The 14,218-nt window shown below is 36.4% G+C and overlaps 1 protein-coding gene across 4 annotated transcripts in view; it reads right to left on the bottom strand.

The window, feature by feature from the left end:
• Window positions 1-5,310: 5,310 nt before the first annotated feature.
• Window positions 5,311-14,218, bottom strand: part of sipa1 (signal-induced proliferation-associated 1) — a 55,470-nt gene continuing 46,562 nt past the window's right edge. For 2 of the 4 annotated variants that reach the window (XM_079867270.1, XM_079867271.1), the window contains exons 14-17: window positions 14,085-14,166; window positions 11,872-11,950; window positions 11,537-11,738; window positions 7,359-7,414 (exon numbers count right to left, since the gene is read on the bottom strand). In XM_079867270.1, coding sequence (XP_079723396.1) covers window positions 11,556-11,738; window positions 11,872-11,950; window positions 14,085-14,166 — 344 coding nt within the window. In that variant the 3' untranslated portion in view covers window positions 7,359-7,414; window positions 11,537-11,555. Of the gene's footprint in view, window positions 7,415-11,536; window positions 11,739-11,871; window positions 11,951-14,084; window positions 14,167-14,218 lie in introns of all 4 variants that reach the window. The other 2 variants (XR_013820652.1, XM_079867272.1) reach the window with 2 other exon arrangements.

Genomic DNA, 14,218 nt, shown 5'->3' with positions numbered 1-14,218 from the left:
ATAATAAAGACACAAATCTACCTCCATATATATCCTTACACAACTAATAACAACTTTAAAGGCACTGTTGAGTAACTTTATACCGATGCTCAGCACCAGGTGGCGACATTTACTTTGTGTTTGTTCTCGGGATTCTTCAATCCCTCCAGCAGAATGTACGATAAGGCTATCATAATGATAATATTTATTTTACTATTTGATCATGCAGCTAAGATTTAAAATTAGTGGCTAAATTAAAGAGAGAAACTATTATGAGACATGCTTTATGCCAAAATACTTTCCATTGTGCAGTGAAAAAGACCAACATAGTTACTCTAAAAATGGTTGAGTCATGTTTTGGTGTCCTTCTAGGGGCCTTTGGAATATTTTAGCTTAGATATTTAGTTTTAGAACTTTAGTTCCCACAAGGATAGAGAAACAACAAACACAAATCATTTACAGAGCACTGGTGCCTCAAACCTGATAAAACACAACTTAAGCATGGTGTCAGAGATATGTTTCTCTTCCAAGTTCTGGAAGATATCACACAGTACACTCAAGTCAAGAGACAAAACCCAGAGTATTGTTGTCATCAACAGTCCAAAAATACATAACAAAAATAAAAGAGCGAATGTCTCTGAATTCTGTTTAGAAAAGGTCTTTAAAGTTGGCCTGTTTGCAGCCTGTTTGTGTTCTACATCACAATAGCCAAAGTCGTTGCAAATATGGCCACCAAATGAACTGACTTTCTGGCTGGAACTGCCTCAATACACTCCTAGTGTGTGTTTCATCATGCAATTCAAGGTCAGTGAACTAGCAGCATCTGGTTGTTTTTTTCACAACATGCACAAAGTTGCTTTCCAAAACTTTCACTCTCTCTGCTCCTTTTTGGTGGAACGTGATGCCAACCTTCTATACTTTAAACTTAGCAAATACGAGCTAATATGATGTTCCTCAAAAACAGGAAGTTCAGGAGATACAGGAAGCTCACACATCTGGGGATGAACTCCATGGCCATGACAGGAAGCACAGGAAACTCATGGATGATGGAGGGTGTGCAGGGTTAAGGCTGGGCTCATTATAACAAAATTATGACATTATAAAAACAAAAATAAAACAAAATAAATATGACAACATATATATGTGTGTGTGAGAAACTGCATTGTGACGTTAGAATCTCGAACGATTAAAATTAGATGCAAAACAATCCCACACTCAGTTCAGGCCATATTAGTACATATAAACACAGTACTAACGTGAATAGTTAGTATGTGACTACCTTGAAACCGATAGCGGCGTCTCTTTGATGATTGATGATAATTGCGATCTGCTCTCGTCCAATTTCCTGCTCCAGGGATTACAGCATTGTCAATTCCAGTGGTCACAATGCTTCCAGTAAGAGAAGTTCCCGAGTCTGTTCCAGTGAGTGAAGTTTCCGAGCCTGCTCTCAAGAGGGAAATCCCAGAGCCCAACCCAGAGAGTATCGCACTGTCCAAAATGGCAAGTCAAGTTACCTTAATTTATATAGCGCTTTTAACAATAATAGATTGTTTTAAAGCAGCTTTACCATGATAATAGGAAATGAAAGTAACAGAGATTGTTTTAGCTTTACAGAAGCTCTAGAATAATGTTATTGTCCAGCTAAAGTTAGTTTTGATTGATTCAATTGCGTAGCAAAGATCATTAGTTATTAACTTAGGGGCTGCTTACACTAACACTTATGTGTGTCTGGGCCAAACACAAATCCACACCAGTCCCTGAGCACAGTCCAGAGTTTGCTCCAGCCCCGGACCGGAGTCCAGTGATGGCTCCAGCCCCTGAACCCGCTCCAGAGTCCGCTCTGGTTCAAAACCCCATAGCTCCTCCCAAGAAATTGGAGAAATTATAGCCTAGCTTTCGGGTCAAGGCCAAACCTCCCTGGCTCCCTGAGCTTCTAGCGCCTTCTTGGCTCGCCCTGAAGGCTTCCTAGCCTGCCAAGCACATCCTTGCGCACTTGCCCTCCAGGACTCCAGGGTGCCCGTCCCCCTCCCTGGTTGCACTTTTTTTGGCACAAGGTCAGGGTTATGTTTTGTTTTGCCTTTGTGATTTTTGCCTTCTGTGTTAGTTTTCCTTTCATCTAGTTTTCCCCATGAGATTCATTCATTCATCCCATTCACCCGTGCCTTGTTAATCACCTCATTTGCTCCATTGTTAGCCCTTGTATATTAGCCCTCAGTTTCAGTATGGTCTTTATCCTGTATTGATTTGCATTCACATGTATGTTGGTGTTATCTCCCAGTTATTCTCCTATTCATTGTTTTTGAAGTTAGAATTAAAAACTATTTCAGTTGACTCCTTCGTTGTGCTCTTCATCCTCAGCCACATACTGTGACAATTATATACAGAAATGGACCATGGTGAACTTTAGACAAATTGTGAACCTTATTTTGTTTTCAGACAGTTTAATATAACTTCTCATATATTATACTTCTTATAAATATAACTTTTTAAATCTAAAAGTCTAGTACAAACGTTACTGTCAACGGCAGTTGTCACAGTTGCTAGGTGACAAGAACAGTCCTATAGGCTAGACCATCCCATTTAACAATGCTCAGTCTGACTTTCGCAGCCTTCGAAGGTGTGTCCGTTGGAGTCTAAGTCCTTCGAAGCATGCAGTCTTTGAATTGGGACACAGCCAAAGTAGCTGGGGTAACTTTTCTCTATTTAGGAAAAGTTACTCTATTTTCTCTATTCATAAAAGAAAAGTTTACTGATATGAGGAGACACACACGGGTGAGTGAAGCATGCAATTTCCCGCAAAAAAACATGCCATCCATTATAAAATATAAACACTAATAATAGGCTAGCGAATGAGGGTAAGACAAAAAAAAAATAAAAAAAAAATAAACGTTTTGGAATAACGATTGAGGTAATTACTTATTTAAATTGTTAATTTTAAATGTGTACATTTTAATAGACCATAAAAGGTTTAGAGAGTGGCATGCTCTCGTGTGTAAAAACATTGTGTTGATGTGAAACAAAAATATAGCAAATGTTTTATGAGTTCAATGACAATACTTAAGACAAGTATTTGATACATTTCTGACACCAGCTCGTACAGAAACAAGTTCAGTTTTTATTGCCAGGATCCCTCAGATTCACATAAACAATACTTGATCTCTATTAGTTAAAAGAAACAAGTATAGCTCCAGTGATCACCATACCATTTCTTAGTATGTTTTGACTGGACGGCGTATTCCTGTTGGTCCAGTCATAATTCTTAATAGATTTCACAGACCAGTGTGCATAGTGTGTGGGTTTGTGGTTTGCCATACACCTACATTTTTCATTTTTAATGTGACATACTTGTAAAAGTGCCTGCTAACTAGTGATTCTGTTCCAGGATCTGATTATTTATGGGATTAGTAGATATAATGGTATTTGGAGGCAGGTTTGGCAATTTAGAACAGTCATTGACATCAGTGTATAGTAACTACAAAGACCTAGGCCTAAGCTTAATCTGTAAATCTGTCCATGGGCATGACATGGATAGCAAAATGACATGAAAAAAGCAACACATCAAGGAATGTTTGGCTAACAGTGGAAAATGTTCATTCTTAGGAGTGGTTCGGATAGTTTGTAAGAGGCTTTTAATTGTACAGTCTGTAAATACCACAGTTGTTGGTAGTAGTGGAACAATACAAAATTTGGCACTACAACAATCCAGTCACAAATTTCCAGTGGACTATGCTAGTTTATCTGCATGGCTTGCATGGCTTCATTCCCTGGAGTGACTGTGGCTTTGTTCCAGTGAAAGCAGGCTGTACTTTAAAAGTCGCATTCAAATCAAAAGGACCAACATTTTGTAAACAACAGAATTGCATCATTAATACATAAATCAACCAGTAAGCATTACTATATGATGAAAAGCATTTATGGCTCCATAAAATACCATGCCATAAAAAAAGATAGGGATTCGTTTAACATTTCCAAACCTGTCCCTTTAAGAATTTCAAGTCACACATGTGTCTGTGAGTAATTTAGTCTAAATGCATTAGTTCTGATTTGTTTTTCAGGAAGGTTTTGCTGATAAAGTGTCCTGATCGTATCATTAATAACAATGAAACTGGAAACCACTTAAGCCACCACCGCAGTTAAGAGTTAACATTTCAGTATTGAACAAAAGGTGTAATACAGCTTTGACAGTAAAAAAATAATGATAAAATTATTAAAAACATGAAAAGATGGAATGTCACACAATTTTTTAAGCAGCCACGGTTGTAACTCGCACTGTTCCTTTGAGTTTGTTTCCAGTGTAATTTCAGAGAGTAGTTTTCCACTACGGAAAGTGTCTCGACGGTTGTTGTTATTATTCAGGTAAATCAAAAATATGACCTGCTATCATGTCATGCCTTAATACTCTTACATTTTAAAATAAAATTAAATTAAACATTCATTGGATCACAAATTTGCATCTCTTCCCTTCCAGTTCAAATATACATATCTAGCAATAACATCCACATTTTCAAGATTAATAAGTTATTACATTTTTATAAATACATACACAGATACAGAAGGTGGCTTAGAAATTGCTTGTTGCACTCGCACGCTTTCTCAGCCTCCTATCTAAAAGACTATGTCGCACACAGATGAACAGGAAATAGTTCTTTTACATTGCTCTTTTGCTAAGTAAACCCCACAAAATGCATTACTGATTGCATAAAAGCTGCAACAGTGTTATTCCTGTCTGTAACAATTATCGCGCTGCATTCATCAAACTCAACAAATTCTCCACTAATGGTAACAACTAATCAGCAAACTCCAGCTCCATCTGGATATAGACTTACACACATCAGAGGGAAGTAACACTTATTTTGGCTCTACATTTCTTCACAGAGAGGAATAAAGATATAGATTTATAATTTCATTGTAATACATCAGAATCTGCTGGTACCAGGTTATCACAGTGACTCTAAAATAAAAAAACCTCAACATTTGAAGGGGAGAAGACATGTATGACGTATGGATATTTAACATTTTGCTTCGTTTCCCTTTGCATGTAGGTTTGTGGTGGTGCCGTGTGATTCACTCAGCTTCAGTCCGGCTTGTTTTATGAGTGTGAGTCCAGTCAATATGCTCTTCTTCTTGTCACATTTTCATGTTATTATCAGTGCGGCTATAGGTGAGGTAAAGAGAGATATTGTATGGAAAATAAAAGAGACAAAATAGCAATTTTATAAATATGTGCTGTCTCACAATTCAGTGTAAAGCACTCTAGGCAATTTGTGTGAGAACAAAGTAGAACTGGTCTGGCTCTTCTCTTAATTCTTTGTGAGCAGCAAACACTTGAATCAAATTGGAAGCAATCTTTATTAATAGAAATGTACAACTTTAAGTCATTGCTTCCCTTCGTAACTTAACACTAAGAATTGTTTTCTTCTCAAATCAATGTCTTTCAAGCAGGTGTCCGCAAGGCTCATTCAGATTCAGTGGGATCAGACATAAGACTTCAAAAAAACACATGCACACACACACACACACAGACACACACACACTCACGAGAATGTAAAATTTCAGATTTCAGACACTTTGTCCCATTGCTGAAATCACAGCTAAACAATGGTGAAAAGGCGTAAAATGAGCTTTTTTCTCTCTCTCTGGTATGCATCAGTAAATATCCTCGATCAATTTAAAAAAGTGTCCAGTGAGTCTAAATTCTAAATTCAACTGGCTATTCAAAGCAGGAATGAGTTGCCTCAAATTATTTGTCCTAAAACAAGGAATATTCCAGCTTCAACTTAAGCTCTACTGACAACATGCTGTTGATTACCACAGAACACAATTTTGACTTGTCCCTTGTGAAAAAGTACACTTTTAAAAGCATATTTTTAAAATAAAGAGTACTTATTACAGAAATAATATACTTTAAAATAATATGCTTGAGTGTGAAATGAATGTAAATGAAAATGTATTTATTTTAGTTTGAATTTATTTTAAATGACGTAAGCTGAACTTAACTTAAGCACATCTAAGTCATTTCACAATGATTTCTATTGTCTTTGAAATATGGTTAAAGTGTACTGTTGAATATACCAACAAGCATTTATGGTAAACTAAAATATACTTTAACATCATTTCTATTGAAACTTGTATGTTATGTAATTAAGTATATTTAAAATATATTAACTTTAAACTAATTTAATAACACACAGTTAAAATGATCTAAATAAGTGTACTTCTTTGAAACATGACAAAAGATGATTAAATCTATGATTAAAAAGTGCACTTAAAAGTGTTGAGAAACAATCATGAGTGTACTCTCTTTAAGTACACTTAAGTGGCCTTTTATTTCAGTAATATTATCTGCAAGTACAGGTTTTTAAACATATACTTTAAGTATTGAAGTACACTTCAAGTGCACATTCAATACAATAAGTGCACTTCTTTTTCACAAGGGTAGTCCTAAACAAAAAATGTGTTTTACCAAAATGCACATATTTTCTGATTTTCACCATCAGTTTGTATCGCTCTTGGTGTTAGCATATTCACTCTAGAGATAAGTGAGAAGCCAGCCATTTACCCCATTGCCAACAGAGAAAAGGTCAGATCGGGTTCTACCTATTTCTGACACTGTGATGGTTAATAGAGGGTTACAGTCACACTGATATTTTAATAATTTTCTTCTAGTAAGAAACTGTATATACACTGAAGTACATGGTCTGGAACTCCTGAAGCCATTTCAACACAGGTAAGGGGAATGTATTGCTAGGTATCTGGACACAATAGTTTTTTTGTGACCATCCGGTTCACTATGTCGGGAAGAAATACTTAAAAGTATAATATGAGTTTGAACAGTTAATGTCACTAAATGTCTTCTAACGTCAGGTCTGAGGGTTGCAAATAATTACTTTTGGATCAGTCAGATGCTTTTGAACTGCTTGTAAACAATATTAGCCGATGTTAAGGGCATGCTTCCAAAACAGTAATGATTAAGTGTTTCCTACGAGACTGGTTCTTGCAGCAAAGGCTATCATTGTTAACAAGCTGTCACAGTGATGAGACTATATGTGAATCTAGCCCTGAAAACTGTTTAGGGTGAAACAGAGATTTGGATGACTTGTTAATTATATTAAGTATATTTTGAGTAAGAATGTACTTTAGCCGACCAGGTTGTTTTCGTGCACTTTTCGAGTAAGGCTTGTCAATGTTCTTGTCACTTAAGAGAAGTTTTTAGGGCGTCGTTCGCTAGTTTTGCATTGGCCTTTAGATCAGTCTGTTGATCTTGCTTGCTGCCATGGTTGGGCCTTCAATGCTAGCAGGGTTTGTTGACGTTGCAGAGCAGTTCAGTGACCTTAATGAGCCGCGCCACGGTACTCTGGGACTCTTCCTGCAACCGCTGGTTGTTCTGCCTGAGACTTTGCACCTCTGCTTGCAGCGTTGCCTTGTCCTCCTTCTCCTGTGGGAAGCATGCAAACATAATGTCTTTCAGGGTCGAGCGTTCTCACTCTGTATTGATAGGACATATCCACGCCACAAGAGGACAAGTTTACAATATCTCAATATGTTGGTGGTACTGTATGAGACAGATAAAGACAGGCGGATGTGATTTCACCAAGTAAAACAAGTTCCTGCATCAACATCCTTGTTGATCCTGGAACAAAATTCCAATCAACCAGTCAGATTTGAGGGAAAGGTTTACAGTTAATGTCAAGTTTAGGCTTACAACAAGGGTTAGGTGCTTCCACACCATTCTTATTCACCTATAATTTCCTAATTTCTTTCACCTAAGTTATGGATAGAGTTAGGTTTAGAGGTAGAGATAGGGTTAGAACTATGTTTTTGGACAGGATTGTTGCTCCAGGATCAACAAAAAATGTTGATCCAGGAACATGTCTTACTTGGCAAAATCACGGTGACCATTGAAGACAATGGCTTGCTTGACACACATTTACCAGCAAATGCCACACACTATTACATGCTGCAACACAAACAATGATCCTTAGATCACTTGCTATACACAAAGTGGATAAATGAGGACTAATGGTTCGTACACTGAGGCCCTGATTTACTAAAGGTTTGCATAAAAGTTGGTAGGTTGGAGTTTGTAAGATTTTTCTTAAGGTTTCGAGAATGAAAATATGTTGAAAGAAGTCTCTTATGCTCACCAAGGCTGCATTTATTTGATCAAAATACAGTAAAAACTGTAATATTGTGAAATATTATTACAATGTTAAAGAACTGTTTTCTATTTGAATGTTTTAAAATGTAATTTATTCCTGTGAAAATTCCTCCACCTTAGAAAAATGTCCTATTTCTTCTGTGGAAAAAGTTAGTACACCCCTACATTTATGAAGTGCAAATTAGAACATTAAACTGGAAGGCCACACTTTATATAAACCTCAGTAAACTGGTCTGGTTTGGTCATTAACCTTAAACAAATAGAAAAAGCAAAAGAAAATCAAATTGAAATGCTGTTTGGGGACTTGAAGCAGGCCATATAAGAAACTTCTCATGTCTAATATTTATTTGAAATATGAACATTGTAAAAGTCAATTTAATGCATTCTTGCTGAATAAAAGTAATACATAAAGGCAGTTAAATGAATTCTGCATGGAGGAATGGGTTAACAATTATTCTGATCAATGTAAGAGACTGATAGGCAATTATAAAAAAAATTAAATTATAAGTTATTTCTGCCAAATGGATGCAATACCAGCTACAAAACTGAGGGGTGTACTTATTTTTCCACATTTGGAATATAGTTCTGTATATTGTAGATTGAACAAGTAAATAAGTAGCTTTTATTTGCTATCTTAGTAAATCAGGGCCTGCATTCTGATTAGCTCTCGATTGTAAAAACAGCCCAAAAGTGGCATTAGACATGCATACACAGACAGCATCAGTGATATGAAGCATTCAATAAGCAAGAAAAGAAAAATACATGGAGGATTTTAATGCAATATTCATGTGTCTGAAATATCCTGAGTGATATTCATGCATGAAAAGCAATGATGCATCTAAAAATGGTAGTAATTGATGATAGATTGTTATCTGTGCATGTATAATAATGTTTTATAAGGCCACACTTTTAATCTCAAGGTGACCAAAGGGTTTAGTAGACTATGGTTTAGATGAGTGTGCTGGATATAACTGTGGGACATTATGCAGTCAACCATGCTCAGCCTCTCTTTCCCTTCCTGACCTTATGCCGATAATGTGATCAAACAAAAGAGACCTGAGACCCCAGATCAGCTATATTCATCCTGAGGGGCCTTAATCACAATATATTATGTTACTATATTATAGCGTTGTTATGTGTGCATGCACTTCATTCATACGGTTGTGGTCTTTGTATTAATGGTCAGCAGTAATTCTATGATCTAATGTTTGCACAGATTTATGTTTATCCTCAACTCATCTATTGAGTGCCACATGTAGCTCTTTAAAGACAGTTTTGTAGCTCAAAGTCTGACTTTTCGCCAAATCCTTTGTCAGCAAATACCTCTCAACATAATTGAAACTACAATTTCAAAACCTACAATCAACAGAAATTTAGCTTCCATAAATTAGAAAATGAAACAGGCATATAATGATGTTGTAAAGTGTGTACAATGTCCTTTTTGGCAAACTTTATGGCAAAATAATTTTCTGTGGTAATTAATATTATGCCAAAAATACTGTCAATGGAACTTAACTTGTTTTGAACCTGGAACATTATTTTAAAAAGATCATATTTAAAGCAACACCATAATAAAAAAATATATTAATGAATAGATAATGCATTTTAATCATTTGATTTGTATTGTATATTTTTTTTTATAAAAGTTTTGTTGTTGTTGTTGCTGTCAAGCACAGCAGAAAAATAGGAAACAGAAAAAATAGTTCAAAAGAATAATTCACCTTCTGGGCTTCTATAAGATTATGCTTTCCATGCTCTAATAAATTATTATTAGTAGACATATTCTAAAATTCTCAAACAGTATTTTAAACCAAAGAAATTTGTGAACTGAATTGGATTCTTGTTTCTAAACTGTTCTAAATCAATAAATCCCTCATAATGAAAAATGTCATATAAGAATATCTGGTAACACTTTATAACACAACTTTATAAATGCATTAATTAACAATGAGCAATACATTTGTTACAGTATTTATTAATCTTTGTTAATGTTAGTTAATAAAATTACAACTGCTGGTTGTTAGTTCATGTTAGCTCAGGTACATTAACAGATATAACTTTTGATTTTAATAATGTATTAGTAAATGTTGAAATTAACATTAACCAAGATTAATAAATGCTTTAGAAGTATTTATTAGTGATAGTTCATGTTAACTAATACAGTTAACTCATTTTTACAACTAGAATTTCACTATCCTCGCATTACTAAGAAAGGTTTCTGTCCATTTCATATTAGACATGTTTAAACATGCCATAAACACATCCAAAATGAGCAATTGTATTAACTTGAAAACAGAAAAATTAAAGGCCACATACACGCTGCCAATTGTCAGCAATCACAACCACATTTAAGTGCACTTAAAGGGATAACTTCTTAGATGGGATTACTTAGTACCCTCAAGTTGTTCCAAACCTGTATGAGTTTTTGTTTCTGCTCTCTTCTTCTGGTTATCAACATTCTTTAAAATAATCGTATTTTGTGTTCAGCAAAGAAAGAAACTCAAACATGTTTGGAACAACATGAGGGTGAGTAAATGATGACAATTTTCATTTTTGGGTGAACTATCCCTTTAAATGCATTTAAACATTCGAATTGGTGAATATGCTAAATTGTCGATTCATGTGTGAATGGAAAACAACATACGATAAAACGTTTCCAGTCACTAGTATCACATAGCACCTGTTTTAGGGCTGTGCCAAATAAAGATGTATAGATGCCAAAACGTTGCTATTGTTATCATTTAAAAAAAAACATATATGATGTGGTTATTAATATGTAACCCCTCATGTGATTTTGTTAGATTTGTAAAATTAGTACCCTTTATTTGGGATGTTAGTAAATCAGGGTCTGAATATTAATACCAGTTGGAATCAAGACACATTTACTACTGTAAATTCGTGTGTACAGATTTGCGTGTCTTTGAGTGAAATATGCAAAGAAATATTAATTTTACAATGTCTTTTTCTCTTAGTTTCTGAATGCTCTGTACGTTTATGCTATCTTCTGTCTTTTACAATCCAAGTATTCCTGTGGGAATCTTTTAAGAAAAAAAATGAGAGAATAAAAACGTAGTATATCAGAGAATTGTTCTGAATGAATCCATTCAACACGTTCAGATGTATTTATCTCTGTTTGGGTCTCCTGCTTCTCATAGAATGCGTGTTTTTCCTTGCCTATCACTAAATCAAGCATTGATTCTGATTCTGCGCTCACCAAAGTACATAAATGTGTTTTGATTGACATGGGCTTAGGCTTTGCTTCTCAACTTTATATCACATATGTCCTTCACATCCTTGATGTTAAACTTCCGCATCATTTTGATGTTAATCAAGTGAGAACTGTCATACATGTTGTTGTTTTTTGTTACTGATTGAGTAAAAATCTCATGCTCTACTTGCCTTCACTGCCATTGGTCGGTTAGTGTTGAGAGTGAGCATGGCTGCCCATTGTCCCTCCAGCAATCTTCTCATCTCCTCTGTTCACCCTGCTCAATGACAAGACAGGTTTCTTTTGCTTGTCCCGCCCTACCTCTACAGTCCCTCTGTTTGATTGGCTCTGTGAAGCAGCAGTGGCTCTTTGAAGTAGCGAAGAGGGCAAGGACTGGACAGGGCAGATATACAGACAAGGATGGGTGGATGTATTTCATGGGAGATATTTGAACGGGGTTACTGTGTGGGAAGTATGCTGCGACAGAGAGAGCTGTGCTGTGACAAACCCACAGAGGACAAAGTACCTTTTGGAGGTCATCCTGCAGTCGCTTCAGCATGGCCTCTAACTGGGACACTTTCTCCTCGAGGTGACCAGGCGAGTCACTGCGAAGGCAGGGAGAGAAAGAAGAACACAAAGGAACACAAAAATACATGGTGTGATATAGCATATGATATATATTTTGCAACATATGTATATTCTGTTGGAGCATTTAGACTTCAAAGGCTCAGTGCTGAATAACAGGGACCACATTTAAAGTAAACGTAAGATTTTTTTTTTAAGGCATAAAGGGTCATGAAACTTTGGGGGGAAAAAATCCCACTGTTTTAAAGGCAATGTTGCACTGTAAAAAGTGGTAACCTGCAATTGTTATCTTCAAGAGCTATTTCTACTTTATTTAACCCACAAACATTTATTTTGTTGGAATAAATTAATGAATTTAGGTTGATTCAGTGATGTTAAATAATCATTTTGACTTGAATAAAACCTGAATAAATTAGACGTTACCATTTTTAGGTTACAAATATTTGGAGCAAATTCATTCTTCCAAAATTAAACTAAAGTTGAAGAAAGAGTGTGATATACTAAAGTCTGCATTCAGTATACAGAAAATGCAGTAAACGTATTATTATTACAATTTAATTTATTTTCTAATGAGAATATACACTCACCTAAAGGATTATTAGGAACACCATACTAATACTGTGTTTGACCCCCTTTCGCCTTCAGAACTGCCTTAATTCTACGTGACATTGATTCAACAAGGTGCTGAAAGCATTCTTTAGAAATGTTGGCCCATATTGATAGGATAGCATCTTGCAGTTGATGGAGATTTGCGGGATGCACATCCAAGGCACGAAGCTCCCGTTCCACCACATCCCAAAGATGCTCTATTGGGTTGAGATCTGGTGACTGTGGGGGCCATTTTAGTACAGTGAACTCATTGTCATGTTCAAGAAACCAATTTGAAATGATTCGAGCTTTGTGACATGGTGCATTATCCTGCTGGAAGTAGCCATCAGAGGATGGGTACATGGTGGTCATAAAGGGATGGACATGGTCAGAAACAATGCTCAGGTAGGCCGTGGCATTTAAACGATGCCCAATTGGCACTAAGGGGCCTAAAGTGTGCCAAGAAAACATCCCCCACACCATTACACCACCACCACCAGCCTGCATAGTGGTAACAAGGCATGATGGATCCATGTTCTCATTCTGTTTACGCCAAATTCTGACTCTACCATCTGAATGTCTCAACAGAAATCGAGACTCATCAGACCAGGCAACATTTTTCCAGTCTTCAACTGTCCAATTTTGGTGAGCTTGTGCAAATTGTAGCCTCTTTTTCCTATTTGTAGTGGAGATGAGTGGTACCCGGTGGGGTCTTCTGCTGTTGTAGCCCATCCGCCTCAAGGTTGTGCGTGTTGTGGCTTCACAAATGCTTTGCTGCATACCTCGGTTGTAACGAGTGGTTATTTCAGTTAAAGTTGCTCTTCTATCAGCTTGAATCAGTCGGCCCATTCTCCTCTGACCTCTAGCATCAACAAGGCATTTTCGCCCACAGGACTGCCGCATACTGGATGTTTTTTCCTTTTCACAGTCACACCATTCTTTGTAAACCCTAGAAATGGTTGTGCGTGAAAATCCCAGTAACTGAGCAGATTGTGAAATACTCAGACCGGCCCGTCTGGCACCAACAACCATGCCACGCTCAAAATTGCTTAAATCACCTTTCTTTCCCATTCTGACATTCAGTTTGGAGTTCAGGAGATTGTCTTGACCAGGACCACACCCCTAAATGCATTGAAGCAACTGCCATGTGATTGGTTGATTAGATAATTGCATTAATGATAAATTGAACAGGTGTTCCTAATAATCCTTTAGGTGAGTGTAGTGTATAATGTAATTTATTCCTGTGAAGCAAAGCTGGATCATTCTAATATGCTATAATTTGCTGCTCAAGAAACATTTCTATTATTATCAATGTTGAAAACAGTGTGCTGAATCATATTTTTGTGGAAACCATGATACGTTTTTTTCTTCTGGAATTTTGATGAATGGAATGTTCAAAAGAACAGCAAGGTAAATTTAAGTCATAGGCGTAGGGGAAAATCTACCACAAGTGCATACTGTAGATGTTTTTGGCAGGTCATTTTATAGTTCTCTGTGAGTTGTGTCTCTCCTCATGTTGCGAGTATAATCGAATGTTAAAAGAATGCATGGCACAGTCATTCTCACCTGTCCTTGAAGTCTTTAAACTTGGTTTCCGTCTGACCTGGCTGGGTCATAGTCTCTTGAGTTCCATCTCCTGACTTCCGATCTGAAACCCAGCAGGAAATGACATTAGTAATATTCCATCTTATCATTGCAAA

Source organism: Squalius cephalus, assembly GCF_949319135.1.
Source record: "Squalius cephalus genome assembly, chromosome: 3".
Taxonomy (NCBI): domain Eukaryota; kingdom Metazoa; phylum Chordata; class Actinopteri; order Cypriniformes; family Leuciscidae; genus Squalius; species Squalius cephalus.
The sequence above is the reverse complement of the archived record's forward strand: the minus strand, read 5'-3'. Positions and strand labels throughout refer to the sequence as shown.